We start from the raw sequence: 22,668 nt of genomic DNA, 5'->3' as shown, positions 1-22,668 counted from the left end.
AAATACCTGAAGCGTATAAAATGAAAGACGACATAGGTATATAAATCAATAAAATGAATGAAATGTAGGGTAGTTCGTATTGTGCTGACTAATCTTCTCGCTACGATATCAATAATATCAATCCAAAAGATAAATAAAATGATTTGCCATTAACGATAATTCAAATTTTAAATCTATAATGTAAGTGATAATTTTTTATTTTTGAAAAATAAATTATTTCTCTTTATTTTTACTTCCTTGTACGAAGTAAAAAGGAAGTACTGTAATCGCGAAAAGTTTCAGGCAGCATATTTCAACGAAAATATCCATTTTGACCGCTATCGAATGAAATTTAACGATGTTTTTGCGTGATATCTGTACGTAAGGACAGAATAAAAGACTCGTTTCCTCCAAAAAATTATAAAACTGCTTTAAAATGAATTCTGAAGAGAATTTTTCGTGGCGTCTGTACGAACGTATGTACGTACGTATCTCGCATATCTCAAAAACGAGTAGCTTCAGAACGTTGAAATTTTGTATATAGGACTGCTATAACATGTAGATGTGCAACTCGTATTTTGGTTGCAATCGGCTTCACCAAACGTATATAAATATATTTATATATATATCCACTCTGTTACCCGGCTCAGTGATCTCAGATATAATTGTAAATTGTACATTTTTTGTTTTAAAAATAATTGAATTATGTTGTTTTTATCTTCCGGTTAAAGTTTTTATGCCTTTAGTAAATCTGTATGCAATATTTTTAGAATTATCAACAATTTTAAAGTTGTTTAAGTTCCGCTAGGCCTTTTTAGATGGCGGCCATTGATTGTTTACATTTGAAACAGCAGACTAGTGGATTTGTTGCCAATCTAGAGAAACTTAGCTTCGCAACAACGAAGATATCGCCTTCATTTATTATTGCGAATTACATCATGCTTAATCTTTTCTGGAATTTTTTCGAGGAAATTAGTGTTTCAGATTTACTTCGTAATTTGTAATATAGATATTTTGAGTTTTTATGTATTTTTGCCTTCTCGCGAAGTAAGAACTGTATTAATTGAATGAGAAATACTCAATCGTCTGTGAAAAACTGTTTCTTTTTTGTTTTGTTTGCTTAATTTCTTTTATACATCGTTCTAGCTTTATTATAGTATTTGAATAGAACATGTGGCAACGATTAGATAATTCCATTCTTTAAATCATATAAATTTTGTGCATTCTGAGTTATAATATGAACGAACGAAATATAATATTATTAAGTGAATCCATCGCCAGAGTGTCGCTAGGGTAAACAAATACTAGAGTGAATTTTAAAGAATGCATTTATTCTATTATGGTTTATGCGCTGTCGGCGAAGTGGATTTAATTCAATCCAATAAGTTTAAATGAAATGCAAGAAAAAATGCATATAATTTAACATTCCGTACAAGGAAGTCATGTGGTGTACACATCAGATTTTTTCTTCTTATACTAATCAATGTATAGCTTTTTAGGTATACTCAACTTAAAATTATCGAATACATAATAAATAAATCAATAAAAGAATTTGCCATTTATTATAAATGAAATTTTAATCCTAAAACATATAAGATAAGTTTTTATCTTTTTTAAAATACATTCTTTCGATTTTGTATTTTTTATTATCATCTATGTATAGTTTTCCAGGTACACTCGTCTTAAAATTACTAAATGGCATACTGAAAAAGAGTCATTTCAAGTTACCAATTACTTTCTTCTGCTTGATTCCGTCTTGCCATTTTATAGTTCAGATGTATCCTTTCCATTAGGGGTACGATATATGCTTTAAACAAAACGTTAAGCTATCATTTTGCTCTATAATTTGTGATTTTAAATAAGCGAAAACATTTTGGAAAGAGTTGATTTTTTATTTATGGTTACCAATCCTGTGAAAGGACATATGTTAAGTTTTACAGCATCCAAGTTTTCTCCATGTGTCTAGGAATTTAATTTAATCGAATAAAACAAGCATTACTACTTAAAATGAATAAACTCTTCGAAGTATGCTTGAACTAAGCTTCGAAGTATGCAGTGGCGTAGCTAGTGTGGGGCAAGGGGGGATATCTGTCCCCGGGCGCAGCATCCAGGGGGCGCCAAATTAATACTACGAAATCTTTTAAGGAAATGTTTTCCATTCATGGCACACAGAAAGGGGCGCAAATTCTTCAGTTGACCCCGGGCGCTGGAAACTCTAGCTACGCCCCTGGAAGTATGTTTGAACTTAATATCCTATCAAAATTAAACAAACAAAAAAAAAGAGTTGTTTATTGTTTCAAACCTATAATTTTGATATCCTAGCAAAATTAAACAAAAAAGAGGTATTTATTGTTTCAAACCTATAATTTTGATATCCTAGCAAAATTAAACATTCAACAAAAAAAAAAAAAAAAAAAAAAACTGATGTAGACACCACATGACTTCTTCAAACCGCATACTAAATTATCCACATTTTTTGCTGCATTTTGTTTAAACTTATTCCTCCTCCCATTCTTATTCAATTAACTGAGCCTTTACGACAAGTTGAAAATGACATCAAAAGTTGCAAATTTTAAAATTAAATATCTCACCAATTTTTGTCGTAGGTGAGTCTTATAATTTTAGGGTTTCATAACGATTTTTCATATGATACCTGAATTCTTTTGCAATTGCTGTACTTCCTGTAATTCGTACAAGGAATAAAAAAATTATTACACAAAGGAAATATTTTTTGCAATCTTCTTGTGCAAGTTATCTATTGAAATAAAGACCCAAATGTGTCTAGAATAATTCCCTTCTTTATTCAATAAAACCAAATGCCCATAGTATATAAAAAATAATATCATAGCAAATTTTTTCCTCCCATTTAGCTTTGCAATTTTGAACAACAAATTTTAAATATGAAATTTTACATTTTGCATTTCCATTTTCTGGGGATTGACTGTTGTAGACAAAACGCAGTTGCTTTGCTTTAGTTGTTAAACAGAAACCTGCATGTCAAAACCAGATTTTAGTTTAATTTTAAACTTAATATTTTTCAAGGTTTTTTAATTTTTTAAATTTTGAAGTTTTCATAGTAACTTTTTTGAGATGTTTAGATAGTAAACTAAAGTATCTTCAATGGGTTATCCTAATGCGTTAATTAATAATCCTAAGCTATCTATTTTTTAACTGATATACTTCTAAATGAAACTAAAATATTATTGAGTTGTCTGATAAATTTTTCTTATTACTACCTTCTTGAAGCATTAGCTATTGTTACAGCAATTGAGCACATTGCAAACAAGAACACTTACTGTTCTTTTGCAGTTTCAAACTATTCACAAACGTTAACTTTAATTTGCAAGATTGGCCAAGAATTATGGAACAGGACAAAGAATTAGCATTAATAATTGTTGCATAAAATATCATGCTGGAACATATGGCAAAGAGCTGGCAGACAATTCGTAAAAGGGGCTAGTAAAAATTATAATGTGGAATATGCTTCATTCCTTGACCTAGATCACATCTTAAAAAATAACTCTTTATATCTTTATATCAGTTTTAAAAATACGTTTCACTAAAAATGGAAAGAAGAACAGAATTTTTATAAGCAATGCAAGGCGCACTTATAACTACCTACCAACAGTTTATTTAAATTTAAAATTTCGATTCTGCTGTTATCAAGATACATAACAAGACGAGGTTGCTTCGCAGCGTTTTACTATGGCTATGGATTTACCAACACTGATCATTGCATCTGTGGGGTCATTGGATCTCCAGATAATCATATAATAGAATGTTCCTTAACGAAACAATACCAAATTAATTTTCCTGCTGCTAATGTGATTCCTTTCGAAAGATTCCTTATTAAGCAAAGATATCTTGTTCTTACAGTTTGTAAAATTATGAATCTACTTGCTGAACTGGGAAAAAATATTTGCCATCTTGTTTAAAAAATGAATATAAAAGTAGCATATTCAGTTCTTTAAAATTTTATTATTTTATTTATAAAATCGCACACGGTAACTTTATTTTATAAGCACAGGATATAAAGGCTGAGTTGAGATATTCGGATTAACTCGTATGAACGATTTTATAAATGTTTGATTGAACTTTACGGACTCAATGACTTGTTGCCTTTATGAAACTGATTTTTAATGCACCCGCATTTAATTTTTAGTTTTTCATTCTTCTTTCATATATATCGTATATGTTCAATACTAATACTTTTAAATTATATACTGTAATATAAAAAATGTAATTAAATATATCTAGTTAATGATGAATGAGGAACGATATCTGTTAACCACTGGTAAAGAGTGGTTATCCCCATTCATCGTCAACTGAACTGAATTGAATTGTGACTAGCTCCTTAGTAGTGTGACTTTTTTTTTAGTCCAAAGGGATTTGAATCCCGAAGGACTATTAGTTTCGTTTTGGCATTTTGCGTCGGACGGATAAATGTCGGTTCACTTTTCAAACTGTTGCCATAAAATGTTAGAGTCCTGCATTATATTTGAAGAAATTAAATAATGAAAATCTGCGTAAATGTATGTATATTTCTCACATTGTCATAAAATAACGGTACATAGAGTCATCGAATTTTGAATAACGTAATCCTCCAACGAATATGAGCATGTGGAAGACCAAATTTGAAATTTGAAATTTGTTTTATGATCGATTTCCTATTTTTTAAAACTTTGACGAATTTTTGATTAACAAACTCAAGGATTTCAAAGCGAGCAATGACAACGTTGTGCAGAAAAAACATTTTTATCTCCAGCGCGTGAGTCTCTGTATCGGAAATTCTAAAGATATGCTCGTTTTAAAACTATTTTGCGATATTGCTGTTGCACTGGATCTTATGGTTTAAGTGCGAGGAACATGATATTTAATAAAGAAAGGTAACACACAAAATGTTAAAAAACGCCCCTTTGGACGTAATTTAAAATCTGAAACATTTCAGATTTTTTTTTTTATCTCAATTGCAAGATATTTAATTCTTTGGTAAGACGAAAAATTAACTGAATCTTAGTTATTTCAATTCTTTTCTCTAATGAGAGCTGGGATATGTTTTGTTTTAAAAGAAGGAATAAGTTTTTGTAAATGTTAAACAACTGAAAGTTGAAAGCTGTTATTAATCTCATTTTACCTCTGTCATAAGACTGATGGTTTCCAATTCTGCTAGTCTTCTACCAATGCAACTGCGAGTTCCAAAGCCGAAAGGAAGGAAGGCATATGGATGATGCTTGTCTTCTTTTTCTAGCCATCGTTCAGGAAGAAACTTTTCAGGATTTTTGAAATATCTTTCATCTCTGTAGATTTCTTGCAATATTACCGCGATAAGAGTCTGTAAAGAAAGGAATCTATTTTTTTACCATTGCCTTTCCTTTTAAACTTATTTATATCATTTTTCAAGTTATCAAGATAATAATCACTAATAATAACAAAGTTTTAATTTAATTAAAAGTAATTTGCTACATAAACCATAGTTTCCTCAGGTAAGCAATATACTATCAGTTGCCGAATGGTGTTGACTAAGTGTTATTTGAGTGGTTAGTGCTAGCTTCAAAAATGAATCGAATGAGGTAGTTAGTTCTTTTGGTCAAACAATTTTCCTCAAGTGATACCTTTATATTAAAATAGTACGGGACTTTTACGAAAACATGAGGGTCTTATGACACCCTCATGTTTCCCTATGGCAACCTCATGGGGCAGACATATAGTTGCTTACAAAACTGTTAGGTGTTTAGAATTTATGAATTTATGAAGATATGAAGATGCTGAAATTTAATACTCTGGAAGTTGCTTAAGAATAGGACCGTACTATGAAAGTTTGAGGCTCTAAGCACAGCATTCGTCAGAGGCCCTTAACACTCACTTTTCTTACTTTCCTTCTGGAAAATTAGATTTCTTAGAAACTGTGAAAAATTTAATAAAATTGCATGCTACATTAGACCCTATTTCACTTGCATAGCTAATCGAAATCCTAGGATACAACAATGATGAAATTTAAATTTTAATATAGTAGTTCATAGAATTTTGTTTGAAACTGGAAATACTTGTTGGTATAACAAAACTGTGAAACGAAAAAAAAAAAAAAAATTACCCCAGCAGGAACCTTATATCCGGACAGTACGACATCGTTCTCCAATTGTCGAACAGTGCCGCTGACTACAGGATCCATTCTAGAATGATACACAAAGTAAATGAAAAGTCCTTATTTCTTTGAAGATATTTAATGCAGTACAAAGTCTGTAATCCGGACGTCCATTATCTGGAATGATCTATAATCCGGACCTCAAAGTCACAAACTTACGCATGCGCGTTTAATGCGCGCGTCCGCTACACATGCGCGTAAAGCGTTTATCCATGCGCGCTTTCGATAGTGAAGAAAGTGACAGAGAGGTTGTTGAAAACGAAAAAATTTCGATTGACAAGTTAGTCGGTATTCTCGACAAGGCAATTACAGGACTTGAACAGTGGAACTTTGTAACTGAACAAAAAATCATGTATGTTTATAGAATTAAAAAGAAAGTATCAGCACAAAAAACGAAGCAACTTGAAAAACTTACATTGAAAGAAATGTTTAATAAAGTAAACAAATAAATATTAAGCTTTTCTTTTTGAAAATTTTGATAGCCTTTAGATCATAATTGCTCTTTATTTCATAAATTACGGCTTCATATTGTATAATTTATGTATGCCATCTTACCAGATTTAAACTGATGATCTATAATCCGGAAAAACCCCTAATCCGGAATCGCTGAAGTCCCGACGAGTCCAGATTCCGGACTTTGTACTGTATTAAAAATGCTGAAATAAATCTAATAAAAATGAATAATTTTCGAGGCATTTTTTTGAAAAATTTTATTTACTGTTTCTTCTTTATTGTATAAAACATTCGCTTGCTTTATGCACCATAACAAAAATGCAATAATGCAAAGTAATGTGTTGCAGTTCTTGTTCCTTATCCTTTTCTTAATAAAGTACTACAGACTTATATACTTATTGAAGAGCGGATGAAAAGTACCTTGGTTGATTGAAACGATTGAAACCAATGCTGTGGAAACTCAGTTATTCATCAGCTTTATGAGGCAGTTCTGTAAAGAGAATAAATCTTCCCCACCTCCCCTCAAAAAAAAAGTTATGAAAAGAAATTAAACCAAGTTGTAGAAAGAAACTTCTATATACTAAATCTTAAACCCGGGCGGCTTACACAAGCTATTCGGGCATTTTCCGAATCTCACAACTGTCCAGAACAACGCCCTCCCGGTGTTCCATGAGGACCGCATGCAGAAATGTGTGTGTAAGGTGCAAAAGAAGATAAATATACAGGAGGTGTTAATAAAAAATGAATACAAAATGCGCTGGATGCAGAGGAGGATTGTATTATTATACTTCTGTGACTGTGGAACGTTATGGAAGTGTTTGGACAGGCTTTATGTGCCTTAGTTATACTGCAAAGAAATGCTGTCAAACCTCTTTATGCGGTCATCTAGATAACACGTTACGTTTTCTTTTCAAAAATACACTGTAGCTAAGATGTTCCAAAGTATTACATTTATTTGCCTATTCATGTTAATCTGTTTCTTCCGACTTTAATCTCTAGGGAATTAACATTACCACGCCGTTTATAAGCTTATGTATTTATTGAAATATTTTTAGGTCATTAAGATTCATTTTTTTGGGAGGGGATTTATTTAGATTCCAAAAATGTATTCACAAAATTTTGAACCTGAATTATCTTATTTTCTGCATTCCTATGAGCAAGTTAACATCCTAAGAAATTTTTTATCTGTTCACGTCCCACCACCTGTATGCCTTCTTTCGTCTTCATGTTTCCCTCTTCCCATATGTAATACGATAACGAGCTAGTTTTCCTTCTAAGATTTTCAACGAAGATAGCTCTGCTCTTTCATGTAACCTTAAAGTAGTTTGCCGTAATTTGAATAATCCTAATTCAAAGAAAATTTAATGTGAGGGATGCCGTTTGAAGTAACAAATCTAAATCTCTTTCCTGAGCTCTTGCCTGCACTTGAAAGTCCTTAGTACTAAGCGCCCAGATTGCTCTATCTTTTATCGTTCAACAGAAATGCTACCGAACGAATTAATTTAGTTATCGGTATAAAGATGCAAGATACCAAATTTTAAGAAGGATTTGAGTAAAAAAAGTAAAAATTATATATATAGAGACAAACGAAATATTTTTTTTTCCTTTCCAGTTTTTTTTTTAACTTCTTTATGTGGAAGTATTGTAATCACAAAAAATTCCAGGTACCATATTTCAACGAAAATATCCATTTTGGCCGCTAATTAATGCAATTTAACGATGTTTTTGCGTGATATTTGTACATAAGAACAGAATAAAACACTCTTTTTCTTCCAAAAAACTAAAAAACTGCTGTAAAATGAATTCTGAAGAGAATTTTTCGTGGCGTTTGTATGTACGTGCGTATGTATGTATGTATGTACCTCTCATAATTCAAAAACGAGTAGCCTCGGAACGTTGAAATTTTATACATAGGACAGCCATAGGATGTAGTTGTGCACCTCCCTTTTTGGTGGCAATCGGTCGCACCAAAAGTAAATAAATATATATATATACATATACCCACTCTGTTTCTCGGCTGAATGAGCTCTGTTTTTTTATTCTTATATGTTGGTAAATTTTGCATTTTTTTGCTTTAAACATGATTGAATTATGTTTTCCTTATCTTCTGGTTAAGGTTTTATGCCTTTAAGTTAACCTTTAGCAATATTTGTAGAATTATCAATAATTTAATAGTTGTTTAAGTGCGGCTAAGCCTAAAGATTTTACCATAGCAGCCATATTTGTTTATATTTGAATGTTAGCAGAATAGTGGATTTATTGTCATTCTAAAGAAACTAAGCTTCGCAACAACTGTTTCTTTTTCATTTGTTTAGTTTCTTTTATAAGTTGCAATAACTAATTCCGTTAGCATCAAAGAGTATTAATTCTAGAGGTAAGTGATATTCCGCTTCGTTATTAATACACCCACGTTTTATTTACAATATAATACAATGGTTACAAGCATTATTATTAGGCACACGCCTTCATTATTATTAGGCTTAACACCTTCGTTCTTCCATCAAACTAAAATTATGTTATAGAATATCAACAGAGACAAGATGTTCGCAGCGCCACCTAACGGCGCCAACTATCAATTTATAACATACGTCGTTTTAGATTTATTATAGTATTTGAATAGAACATGTGGCAATATATTACATATAAATTATATAATTTTTGTGCATTCCGAGTTATAAAATGAATGAGATGTACGCTGTTAAGTGAACCTAGTGCTAGAATGTCGCTATGGTCAATAAATACAGTGAATTTTAATTTTAGAGTGCATTTATTCTATTGTGGTTTGTGAGTTATCGACGAAGTAGATTTAATTCAATTCAATACGTTTAAATGAAATGCAAGAAAAAATGCGTATAATTTAATATTCCGTGCAAGGAAGTCATGTGGTGTACACATAAGATTATTTATTTTAAGTAGAAATTGCTTTAAAGAATGACAGACTCAGCAAGGTTACATATGAAGTTTATTAAGCTGATTTTTATTTAAAATTAAAAATTAATTATAGAAGCAGATGTAATACAATGTATCTGTAAGAAAGTACCACATACGCACAAATCAGGTTATACCACAAAAAAAAAAAGTTTCCCATATGAGGTACGGGAAAAATTGATAAGCGGTTAATCAATCCGACGGGAGCTTAATATCGAGGTTTGACTACATAACTGAATTGTTAACAAGTTTCCTAACATGGAAATCTAAGAAAGAGACAAAAAAGAAATTAAAATTTCTCTTTTAATTTACTGTCATTAACTAGCCCTCTGCACAGAAAGCAGCATAATCGCTTAACAGATCAACGCTTCAACAGATCTGGATACTTTAGTTACGAAGTTGATAGATCTAAATTCTGAACACTGTTCAGTATTTAAATTAAGGTATTACATTAAGAAATCCATAAACTTTACTCACCTCTGTGATTCTTTCATGCACGATTTCAAGTACCTCAGCTCACTGAAAACTTCTTGTGTAATTCTAAGATCTTTCGATGGAAGCAATCTGGAAATTTCTTCGTACAAAATTTGTTGCTTCTCCGGAAATCTAGCCAAATTATACAGCATGTAACCAACAGAATGTGATGTCTGCAAGAATATAATTCAAAATAGATTGCATATTAGTAATATCCGAGATGCATTATGAAATAATGCGAATCGCAACTAGAAACAACTAGAAATAATACGGATCACAAATTATCTCAAATCAAAATCTGAATCCGAATCCTAGAATTTCTTGAATCCATCATAGAAGAAGAAAAATAAACTTTGGTTTTATCGAAACAAAATCTCCCATAACTGGCAGCCAATTGACCGCTGATGTCAAAATAATGTCACTTTTGAAAGTCTAGATTTAAATCTGAAGTGCATGAGATAAAAATTATGTAATAGGCTAACAATATGAAGTCTTAAATGTAGAAAATGTTGTGTTTCATTTCTGCTGCCTGACGTAACGAGTCTTATGCTACCAATGAACGAAGTAGATATCCATAATATAAAGATGAATTATTGATTCATTTTGTCTGAATGAATGTGGGAACTAGTTCATGACTTTCAAAGGGAAAGAGGTTTCATTTTTTTCAAAAAAATTCACCTTCAAAGACGTCATATTTATTTTGTATTTTGCCTGGAAAGATGTAATGAACATTCCTTTACATTATTAGAGCAAATTGCGGTCTATGTTCATTTTGATAAATGAGAGATCGAGTGACGAAAATTCTCCCGGCCTTGAAACACGTCCGGGCCTTGGATATTTGTCATACGTTCGGAGAAGTTTGGTGTGACTGAAGAGGAGTTGCGTTTTTGAGTGAAATGTGCACAATTATACTCCCGTCAAACTTCCTTAAGATTAGGAAGAAATAATCTAGCATATGCTGGAAATTGAGAAAGGATGAGCAGAAGGACGGGGAACAAAAAGATGACAACGATATGCAAAGCAAGAAAGTTAAATGGTAAGAAGGCGACGAAGGTTTACAGATTTTCATATAATTTGCCTACCAATGCTCATCTCTGTCAGCATATGCTCTTATGAAGATTAATTTTTTTATGTAACGAATTTTTAGAACTTTTGAAAAAATCCTGTAACCACCTTTTGACTTTTGAATGTTAGCGCTGATTCATCACTCTCATCGTAAGTAAAGTTAGTATTACTTTAAAACTGCGTGGCATCCCGTTGTCATCCTAAGCCTCTATACTAAAACGATTAGCTAAGAAAAAGTGTTCTAATTTTAGATAAATTAATTTTGACTGTCGCTAAGAAATGGATTCTTTCGCCTTTAATTTGTTTTTTAGTTGTAACTCGACAGGAGTGGTCGAATTATGTTGTCGAATTTTAAATCTGGGTTGGCCTCTGACTACAATCTGAATTGATTGAAGTCAGAGAGGGTAGATTATGCATATGTAAATGGTTTATTTATGTATATTTGTAATGAGTGCATTAATGCATGGGCGTAATAATGTAAGCACATTCATATTATATATAGATTATTGTACAGCGTATTAAGAATAGTGTACTGTATAGCAAATTGTGTATAGCTTGAGTACAGTGCAATGATCAATGCAATGCATATTACTTCTGTAACAGTGTGTTAACGTGTGATGTAATCAGGAGAATGTTTAACTCCGCATGCAGAAAAATCTATGGCCATGTAAAAAATCCATGGCCATGTAATGTCTCAATTTCGGAGTGTAACTTGAGATGGTTGCGGGACCTCGGAGGACCGATTAGTCTATGCAAGCTGCCCGGGTGTCCTAACCTATCGATACTAATGCTCACTTGTCTGACCTGTAGTCAGTCCAAGCCCAAGCCCACGAAATTCCTTGTGGCAGGGAGCGCATGATACGACCATCGTTGGCAACAGCCTTGAACATCTTCCAGGTGACTGCGATTTAGCTCAGTTCGTACCCCAATTTTGATAGAGAGCAGCCCGGAGAGACAGGTCCGAGGGTCTTTCACACCTCTTCTCCTACCACCAATCTCTCGCGAGGACTTTCGGCTCGCCGCATATTTAGAGTGCCTCCATGCCGCACGGACATTATACATTTACAAACATCCGTGCCTTCTCCAGGATTCGAACCCACGCCCTTCTGCACGCCAATCAGCAATGCTAACCACTGTACCGGTTGGGCGGCTAGTCACGGTCATTCATTAGCCAATTTTCCTTTTTTTAAAATGTTCTATATTCCTATTGCTTTAGTTTCTACCAGAATGGGTATATGAGAGGAGTGTTAAAATGTAAAAATATAGTTAAGTTATAAGGTATTTCTCCCACTTTCCTAGCATCCTTCGTGGTGTAGTGGTTCTGCACGCTGGGCCGGTATTCCAGAGGTCCGTGGTTCGATTCCCGGCGAAGACGGTTGCATATTTTCCTCTTTTCTGCTTCCAATTAACCTAATGACTCTACAAGTGGCGCCCGAACTAAAAGGGTTGTGGATGATGATTCTCCACACCCGGGATTTGGCGACTAGGTCCCCTAAAACCCTAGTCGCCCTTTAAAAAGGGGAGTATATAAGGTATTTCTCCCACTTCCCTAGCGTGCCTTCGCGGTGTTACGGTAGCACGCTGGGCCGGTATTTCCAGCGGTCCGTGGTTCGATTCCCAGCGAAGGCGGTTGCATATTTTTCATCTTTTCTGCTTCCAATTGACCTAATGACTCTACAAAGTTAAAAATGAATGTATTAGTATCGGTCGTCAGTTTTCAAATCAGGTCAGATCCATACTTTTCAAAGCTGTAGCCGATGCGAGAGGAAAACGTCTGACGTGGAAAATCCCCTTTTGGGTTATTCCGCATTAGGTAAGCAGTTCAACGTGCCAAGTGTTAGGCTAGAATTTAACTTGTAATCGTACATATATGTTTCATGTGTTCTGTTATATTTGCAAACAGCTGAAGAATACTAGCAGTTTCCATGGAGAAACTCCAAGACTAGACAGTATAGATAAATAAAATTTTCCAAGACACAAAATCGTCCGAAAAAGTATTTTTCTCTTTAAACTCTGAGTTTACGTCACAAACTCTGTGAGCATTAAACTGGCTTAAAACCTCCCTTTCTGGAAAAAAAAAAAAAAAAAAAAAAAAATCTGAAATGTTTCCGATTTTAAATTACGTCCAAAGGGGCGTTTTTTAACATTTTGTGTGTTACCTTTCTTATTAAATATCATGTTCCTCGCACTTAAACCATAAGATCCAGTGCAACAGCAATATCGCAAAATAGTTTTAAAACGAGCATATCTTTAGAATTTCCGATACAGAGACTCACGCGCTGGAGATAAAAATGTTTTTTCTGCACAACGTTGCCATTGCTCGCTTTGAAATCCTTGAGTTTGTTAATCAAAAATTCGTCAAAGTTTTAAAAAATAGGAAATCGATCATAAAACAATAACTTTAGCTCTGCCTATATATCTCAAACCACATTACAAAGACGTACTGTAAATTCCCCAAGAATTAAAGTCAGCGAATGTTTAAGAATCAGTAAGACAATATCTTCAAACATAACTACGATCAGTAATGGAAAAATGGGGTGTATTTATCATAGTAACGTACTCCTCACAGTCTCCAGACATCAGTATCATTGAAAATATATAATATGTGCTCTATGCTCGAAAACACTGTGCAATAACATAAAATAATAAGCAGAGTTAATATGAAATGTGTTCTGCAGGATAACGGGTTCCAAATATCTATGGATACAGAAAACGTTTAATCGAATTTCGGTCACGCAATTCGGAACGCAATAAATTATTTAAACATCTTTATTTATTGAAAATAACAGAAGTATTTTTAGTGCTTTCTTAATTTTTCGAAGTAAAAACCTGTTTATATTTAGTTTAAGTGCTACATTCAAGAGTGTTTATTTTCAGTTTTTTGTGTTATTGCGAGAAAAGAAACTATTCAATTCATTAAATATGCGAAACAAAAATATTTTTTATCTTTATTAGTTATTATTTATTTGCTTTTAGAATTACATTTATAAATAAAAAGTTGAGTGTGTTCTTAATTTTTTTGAAGCCTTGTATTCGATATTTTGGAGTCACTATATTCGACAGCGAAATTTTTAGTGTAAATTCCAAGCTGTGATTGTTTTGCTAATTTTAATTGCTTAACTTCAATACAACCTCACGAGTTTTGCAGTTTTATCTCATGATAAAATTACTGTCCTACTTATAATTAATAATTTTTATAGGAAGGCTCTATAATTTCCAAACAATTAAAAATCCCTGCAGTGAGTTGCATTTAGAGAAAAGATATTATGAAGTTTGTCGTTTTAACCATTAAATTAAACTAAACTAAATGGCGTAACAGCCCTAATGGGCCAAGGCCTGCAGTGTCCGAAATCTGCTTTCTTGACTGTGGGCCCCGGGGTGCGTAAGCAAGTGCCCTGAACAAGTGGTCCTGCGACAAGCTGACATCCCCATTCCATTCCATTGACGGAAGACGCGAGCACTGTACCTTTACCATAGGGTGAATCAGTTCAGCACCGCGCCCCCCAAGATCTAGAGCAGCCAAAGAGACCACACGAGAGCCGCGCACAGAGAGACCAAGCCCAACGCCGGATCCACCCAGGGCAGTTCAACGAACCAAAGGCCCATAGGGGACCCACACCCCGTCGCCCAGGCGTCAGATTTATAAAAGAAATATTTACATGGCCAAACAAAGGCAGAGAGAGATACAATTAAGTACATTAACAATATATCAATTAGTCCCCAAGCGAACTTAGTACTCATTTGATCGACCCAAGGGTTGGAAATCAAGGGATGAAAGGCCGAGTCGACCTTGCCCAGCCCTGGAATATACCGTTAAATTAGTTTTATATTTATTTTCTTACCGTATCAATACCGGCCATGAGCATATCTGCAACAGTTACCATTGCCCCTGAAACATCTAATCCTTTAGTGGCAAGCAGTGCTTGAAGTAAAGTTAATTCTTTATCTTCATTTCCTTCTTTTTTCTTTAGCTCTTCCATAGCACGGTTTATGTACTTAAAAGCAATTCTGAAATACAATATTAAAATTTAAACTGCTAAATTGATCCATTTAAAAAAAGTCTTAATTTGTACTTAAAATATAAATTTATGAGCTAATTTGTAGTATATTTTAAAGAATATCTTGTTAATCTTTCATAACTATAACTATTGTTTCGAATTTCATGTATATGTAAATTGTACTCCTCCTTGTATAATGTAACATGAAAACCCTCAAGCGAGAGCAGCATCGCCGGAGAAAAAGGATTACGGAGTAGGTACATTTTACATTGGGATAAATCACTACCTTGCCAAATTGACGATTCATTTTTTGGTGATTAATTTTGTAGCCAAATTTATTAAAAAATCGCTAAAAATCGCCCACCCTGGCTGATATTGGTGACATTTTTGATCCAACCCCAGTGTAACTGCAGTTGGTCCGATCCAAAGGAGAATGTGGCACCGGTAGCGGATACTGTGTTCTACTTGGGAACCAGATTTTAAAGACCTGGGAAAGAAAGCTTAACCACCACAACTCAGTTTTTCAGGCTGAACTAATTGCATTAAAAGCTGCACTTGTCTACGCACTGGAAAATTACTATTCCAGTATATATTCAGACTCAGCCTCTAGCCTCCAGGCAATCCAAGGCAAATGTAGTAAAAATCCACTCGTCAGGGCCATACAAATACTCTTACTAAGAACACCTAAATACTATAGGCCTGAACTCCAGTGGGTACCTGCCCACACTGGAATACTGGGTAATGAAATTGCAGATGCAATAGCCAAAAGAGCAGCAACTGACCCCCACGTTCGCACACTTGACGTGCCTCTCCCGGGTTCGTTCTTAAAAGCTGAGCTCGAGAGAGAATTACTCAAACGTTGGCAACATCTGTGGGAGACAGAAACCACCGGCAGAAGAGTTTACAGATTTTTTCTAAAAGTCTGCCGGCTTCTAAAATCTGGCTCGTCTCACTTCACTCAGTATCTAACAGGACATGGTCCCTTCATGACTTACCTGCATCGCTTCAGACGACGCGAAAACGAGCATTGCTCATGTGGGATGGTAGGAGATCCGGACCACTATCTGTTCGCTTGCAGAGAGACCGCTAAATATCATCTTAGGCAACTAGTAGCAAACCACATCCATGCATGGGCCGAAGCTACTTCAAAAAATCGCAATGCATTGAAACGCATATGCGATTGCATAAACATTGCACGCATAATCTCAGACAGGCTGGAGTAATTCTCAGCCACCATCCTCGTCACCAGCACAGCCCCTGTATGCTCTGTACCTGTAGCGAACTAATTTTATCTTAAATTAGCTTATTCGGCTTTTCTTATTCCCTGTATATATTTATCTTCTTGAACTGTAAACCTTGAACTATGTATTTTGCCTTATTTTATGTATTGTTTCCACTGTTTTGCCTTTTTTTTATTTTATGCATTGTTTTACTTTCTAGTATTTTACTTCTTATTACTTTTAGTATTTGTAACCACCTATCCATTACTCTCTAAATATGTAACTAGAATTGTTCTTCACGCCCGCAATGCACCCTTCTTCCATCATGCACTATCGTCTTCGTCCAGCATTTGTTTGCACTGCCCCCAGCAGTCGTCTTGAGCACAATATGTATTTATGAGTGTGTCTTTTGTTCAAGTTATTTCCGTCAGCGGGGCTACCTGGCCGATATGCTAACTACCCAGTGGACCGGCTGCCTCGCTGTCGGTGGAAAGAAAGAAAGGTCCGATCCTTATTGTAACTGTAACTGTTTGGGGCTCCTAGTAATTCCGAGACATTTAAGGGACTGGAAATTTTCCGGCGAACGGGGGAAAACTATATAAGATCAGCGACAGCATCAGTTTTCGGATTAATTCTAAGATGAGTTCAAAGTATCGAGAGATCACTGCGTGAGCTTACACATCAAGGTCTTTAATATTGTTTAGTATTGAACTTTCATAGTATTTTGAAGTTGTAACTACTGATTGTGCTCTGGCATACTGGGAAGAGCTGTACGAAAACTATTGCTATAACTGGTTCTGTGTGCATTCAGTCCACTACGAACCCTTACACAAGTAAGTAACAATATTATTTTGAAGGAAGACTATACAGGCCTGTCAAGACAGCTGCCAGGTTAACATGTTATTTAAAGGATCACTTCCATGGATGCAACGCTCATTAACATCCGAGTTTAGACGCTGGATTTCCAGAATTCCAGCAGAACACTTGAGCTGTCCTCTGTCTCACATACATTACAATAGTATTAATAATCTGCTTTTAAAATAATAATGTCAACTTCCGGCTTTAGATAGCTCAAATCCCCGTTTGTATTGGATACATTTGGATTCGCTTAACAGCAATGGGGTGATTAAGACACAATAACACGCCGAATAAATACTAATCCAGAAGTCAAACAACAAAACTTCGGACTTGTCAAAAATAAAAACTGCGATCAAATCTTCGCAAATCATTTCAGGCAACTTAAAACATTCACTTATCCCGTCTGTTGCGAATTGTGCCAGATTATATGCTCTTACCAAAATTCATAAAAGTGGTATTCCTTTCCGACCTATTGTATCAAATTTAGGTACTGCCTCGTATCCATTAGCTAAATATTTAGTTTCTAGATTTTCAACTCTATTAGACAATAACATTTACACCATAGAAAATTCAATAGAGTTTGTAAAAAAAAGTTAAAAACATTTCTCCTAGTAGTTTACTCATGGTTTCTTTTGATGTAAAATAATTATTCACCAATGTCCCAGTGGAGGGTGCATTAAGATGTCTAGAAACCAGACTTCGCGAATTTCATTTCTCTTGCATCGAAATTGATGAGCTAATCTCTCTCACTCAACTCTGTTTGAAACAAACACATTTTGTTTTCCAAAATAAATATTACAAGCAAACTGAGGGATTAGCCATGGGAAGCCCCCTCAGTCCCATCCTGGCTGATATCTACATGCATTATTATGAATCAAAATTGTTTGAAACTTTAAACTTCCCGGCATGGTTCCGCTACGCAGACGATACTTTTACTCTGTTTGAAGGTAATAAAGATGATTTAAATAAAGTTCTTTCAACAATGAATTCTATTGATCCTGCTATTCAGTTCACTTTTGAACTTGAGACTTGCAATTCTCTTCCGTTTCTCGACATTCTGGTCACACGTAACACATCCAACTTCAGTACTACGGTTTACCGTAAACCTTCATCGGTTTGCCTTCCACCACACTTTAAATCATGTCATTCGACTAAACAAAAGTTAGCTTCATTTTATTCCTATGTTTTCCGTGCTCTTCAAGTTTGCTCCTCCAAACTAGCCTTTGATGAAGAACTAAATTATTTAAGAGCAATAGCTATTGACAGGGGCTTTCCACCCAACATTATTAATCAAGCAGTTAAAAAATTCTCATCTCAACACACTAAAAGGCACACTCTTGTTTTAGGAGATTATAAAAATTCTGTTGTCATTCCCTTCTTTCCATCAATTAGCTATAAAGTTGCACATATTTTGCAGAAATTTAACTTTCGGGTTGTTTATTCTCCCATCAATAAAATTCCGAGTTCCGCATTTAAGGACCCCATTCCGGATATGAATTCCTGGGGTATTTATAGGATTCCTTGCCAGTGTGGTTTAATTTACATTGGCCAAACTAAGAGAGCCTTAAAATTTCGCGTCAAGGAACATGAGGCATATGTTAGAAAAAAGGAAACACAGAAGTCTTCTGTTGCGCAACATTGTTGGTCCGAAAATCACACTTTAAATTTTTCTGCTGCCAAAATTATTCAAAAAACATCTTCCATTGGAGAACTGGATTTTCCAGAGGCATTTCACATTCATAAAAATCTTTCTGTTCTAGTTAACGATCCTAATTCCAATCCAAATTTCCCTTCGGCCTTTAAAGAAATTATGTTTTAGTTCTGGTTTCACCAACAGATGGCGCCACTTGCTTATTCTTGTCCAGGCTTTCTTATCTTATCTAATCATTATTTCCTATCTTGTTCATTTGCGGTTTTGCAGCTGAAGATGATGGTTCGGTAAAACCATCGAAACTAGTCCTGTGAAAATTTTGTAAATATAACGCTGATTTTTGTTGTTTGACTTCTGGATTAGCAATGGGGTGGTAAACCTCATCTTTTAGACAACGCGTGTATAACCTTCAGCTGATGGCAGGGCCAATGAGCTAATATATCTGGCATCCTAGAGATATTCTGTGCATATGGATGATACATATTTACTAATTTGTACATTATGTACAAAGGAGCAGGCTGTGGCAAGTTAAATAATGGGTACCACAATTCTTGATTCTACCGCTCTGAAGAGTGTAGCGATCCTTATGTATTTCTAAATTTGTAATAATATGCTTTAGTGAGGATAATTATTACAAATAGTTACTTCAGCTTACTTTGAGACTTTGGTCTCTAAAATTTTCTGATTACTAATTTAATGCAGTGGTAAACTAGATTGCTTTCTAATATAAAAAGCTGAAGTGGTTGTAATTACTCTGCATCATAGTGGGTGTTTGCTTGTTACACTTTTGTAAGAAACAATTGTTTCCTTTTCAGAAGTTTATACATCTATATTTATACTGTATGGTGAAGAGATCCCTTTGAGATCTTGAAGTAGTCATTTAAAATTTTAATTAAATTAGAAATTTGGGAGCAAATCCTTCGTGTTTACTTTTAGAACAAAAGAAAACTATCCAGCATGAAGCGTATCATTCTGTTTATTTTACTGCGAGAAACATACATCAGTTTGCTTCGTTTTGTGTGTGTCATTGTGTTAGAATAAGAAGTGAATAAGCTCTTTATTGCATGAGATTTTCCTGGTTAAAAATGCTAAAAGTAATTTATAATTTTCTATGCAATTCAATTGAAATTTAGTTCTCTTACTGCGTGAAGACGTCGCATTCCATCGTGAATTTCTTCCATGTTGGAGTGGGAAAATATTTCCAAAACTGTATATTGCCTGAAAATGCTTCCAGTTTGTTCATACAGTCGAACTGTGTCTGTACAGAATTGATCATTTTCATGCCGTCGGAATCTGGTGGTAAATTTGTTTCTAAGCAGCCAAGTCTGGTATCCAATCCAACAAATGCAACAACTGTTGAAAATCAAATGCATTAAATAAATATGAATGATAATTGTTCAACAGCTACAAATAAGTACATTGTATTAAGTGGCTCGAGCAGGGGTTCTTAACCAGGGGGGTTAAAGCGGTCAACCTATTAGTTAGCTGTTTAGTATTTAGTTTTAGCTTATGAGTATTAATAACTACTTTTATTCAAGTTTTAATATCTATCAACATTTTCTATCCCTTTACTTTCTATACTATCTTTCCTATACAACATTTTCTATACTTGTTACTTTCTATACTATCTTTCCTATACTTGTTACTTTCTATACTCTCTTTCCTATACAACATTTTCTATACTGTTGTTTAATTAATAAAACAGGTTAAAAATCTAAATCTAAATAAATGTATATTTATTTTTCACGTTATGGAAATGATGGGGTAAGTGAACCTCAAACAATAGTGAAAGAGGTGCTTGGGGCGAAAAAGGTTAAGAACCTCTGAGCTAGAGAATTCAAATTTCAGTTTTCTATTTCAAATATTTCATTAAAATAATCTCTTTTTCTCTTGTCACGACCAAATAAAATATAAGTTTTATTGTGCAAGTGTATGATATTAAATATTCATACATAGCATCAATGTAATCAACCACGAGACGTTTAAAATTTAGACATATTCCGAAGAAACGAAGAATATACTGTTCTTAGAAGCTGTGGCTTAAGAGACTTGATAATTAGGTGAGGAATGTACAAAACTAAGTTCATAGTTTCCCTGAGTCTTTCATTAATTGTATTTCAAATTTGTTTTTCAATTATCATTCAGATATCAACACTCAGAACTAGTAATGAAATCTGGCTTTATACTCGTAATTCAACAAAATCTCATTGTTGAGGGACGTGAAAGTAAAATTTAAATAACAGTATCTAAACAAATTAATTGAAGAAATGGATGGAAGAGAGGCAATTTTCTTCTTTGGTAAACAATACGTGATCGAAACAGTTTCTTTTGATACTTAAAAGCTCAAGAAGACTGTTATCTCTAAATGCAAGCTTTAGTTTTATATTCATTTGGCTCCTCTCGAAAAACTGCTGCCAAACAGCATTCTTAAATGTTCTGTTGCTACGTTGTATGCGTCTCACAGCAAACAAGAAACAAAAGGAAATTTTATTAAATCGTACTCTTGTTAGTGTTACTTATCCTCACTTGTCTGACAATAACATCAGCCCAAGCCCACGAAATTCCCCGTGGCAAGGAGCACTTTTGTCGTTGGTAACAGCTTTGAGCACCATACAGGCAAAGAATATGTGTTGACGTTCTTTGGTACAGGTGACATTGCGATTTTGCCCAGTTCCGTCCCAAATTTTGATGGAGTTGCCCCCGGGGGGGGAGAACTGGTCCGATGGTCTCCCCTCCTCTACCCTTCCACCAAACCACACTAGAGGACTTTCGGCTTGCGGCATATTTATAGTGCCGCCGTGCCACATTGACAGTATACATTTCCAAACATCCATGCCTTCTCTGGCCTTCGAACCTAAGCCCTTCGGCAAGGCAGTCAGCGATGCTAACCACTATACTAGTTGGGCGGCAAACGTGCTTTTAGACCATCGCACTTCCAGACTAACGTTCCGTCTCGGTTGCATGTGATTTACTGTCTTTTCGCATAAGAAACATCTTTTGAATATGCGCAAATTTTCTGATGAAGTTATTAATGTCTAGGTGTAAAATGTGAAGTTTTGCAGAAAATGAACAATAGAAAAAACTGGTCAATAACTGATTTACAATTTGAACTTTGTAGAAGCACTTCATATACACGTATAAACGAAAACAATGTAAATTAATCCTAATTTACTAAAGTTTACATCCTAGTTTAAAGCAACATATTTACATTCAAGTGCCCACTTGTATAGTTCTCCAAGAAGGCCAGGAATTTCTTTGTTAGAATCTCTTGTTTCATATATCTTTTGAACGAAATCTCTTGCCACATCTTCCATGGCTCCCAAGTACGCTTGTATAGCTTTTGGCTTCAACAAATGCTTCTGAGTTTTAGAACGTAAATCGTGCCATTCCTTACCTTGCCTGCAAAAAAATAGTTAGTCGTTTTTATTACAAAACTAATAACGACTTCATAATTTATTCATAAATAATTACCCAAAAATATAAGCGCTGCATAAAAGCTTTCTAAGAGATGAGCAAATGGAACAGAGGAAAATAATTACCTTCCCAAAACCATTATAAGTTTTGAAGATTAAAAGTCTAAAATATTATATTTATGTCATTAGAATGAAGTACGTAAAATGTACGTTAAAGGAATAGATCATAGATACTATGCATTCATACATTTTTCTGCTAGCGTTAATAATCATATCAGAGAGATAGCATATCTAACTTGGAGTAGTCTGACCAAACGGATACTTATTAAATAACTCTCAAATATTTGTTAATTTTTAAACCTGCAAGAACTCCTCTGCTTATTAAGTATAAAATTAGAGATAGTTATCTAATAAAGATTTAAAGTTAATTATTACTGCTATTTGGTTATATATATTATACCACAGTTTCCCAATTTTTTTCCTGGCT

General features: G+C 34.3%; 1 protein-coding gene across 1 annotated transcript in view; it reads right to left on the bottom strand.

Annotated features, from left to right (window-relative positions):
• Nucleotides 1-22,321, bottom strand: part of LOC146996683 (putative cytochrome P450 12a5, mitochondrial) — a 32,719-nt gene extending 10,398 nt beyond the window's left edge. Inside the window, exons 1-7 of the mRNA XM_085819646.1 lie at nt 22,308-22,321; nt 21,977-22,167; nt 19,911-20,121; nt 14,884-15,049; nt 9,980-10,149; nt 6,071-6,149; nt 5,114-5,311 (exon numbers count right to left, since the gene is read on the bottom strand). Coding sequence (XP_085675772.1) covers nt 5,114-5,311; nt 6,071-6,149; nt 9,980-10,149; nt 14,884-15,049; nt 19,911-20,121; nt 21,977-22,167; nt 22,308-22,321 — 1,029 coding nt within the window. The remainder of the gene's footprint in view (nt 1-5,113; nt 5,312-6,070; nt 6,150-9,979; nt 10,150-14,883; nt 15,050-19,910; nt 20,122-21,976; nt 22,168-22,307) is intronic.
• Nucleotides 22,322-22,668: the final 347 nt, after the last annotated feature.

The sequence above is a fragment of the Stegodyphus dumicola genome, chromosome 6 (assembly GCF_044657685.1).
Source record: "Stegodyphus dumicola isolate Sdum_Otavi_A_Nest chromosome 6, ASM4465768v1".
NCBI classification, from domain to species: domain Eukaryota; kingdom Metazoa; phylum Arthropoda; class Arachnida; order Araneae; family Eresidae; genus Stegodyphus; species Stegodyphus dumicola.
Note: the sequence above shows the minus strand (reverse complement) of the source record. Positions and strands in the feature narration are given on the sequence as shown.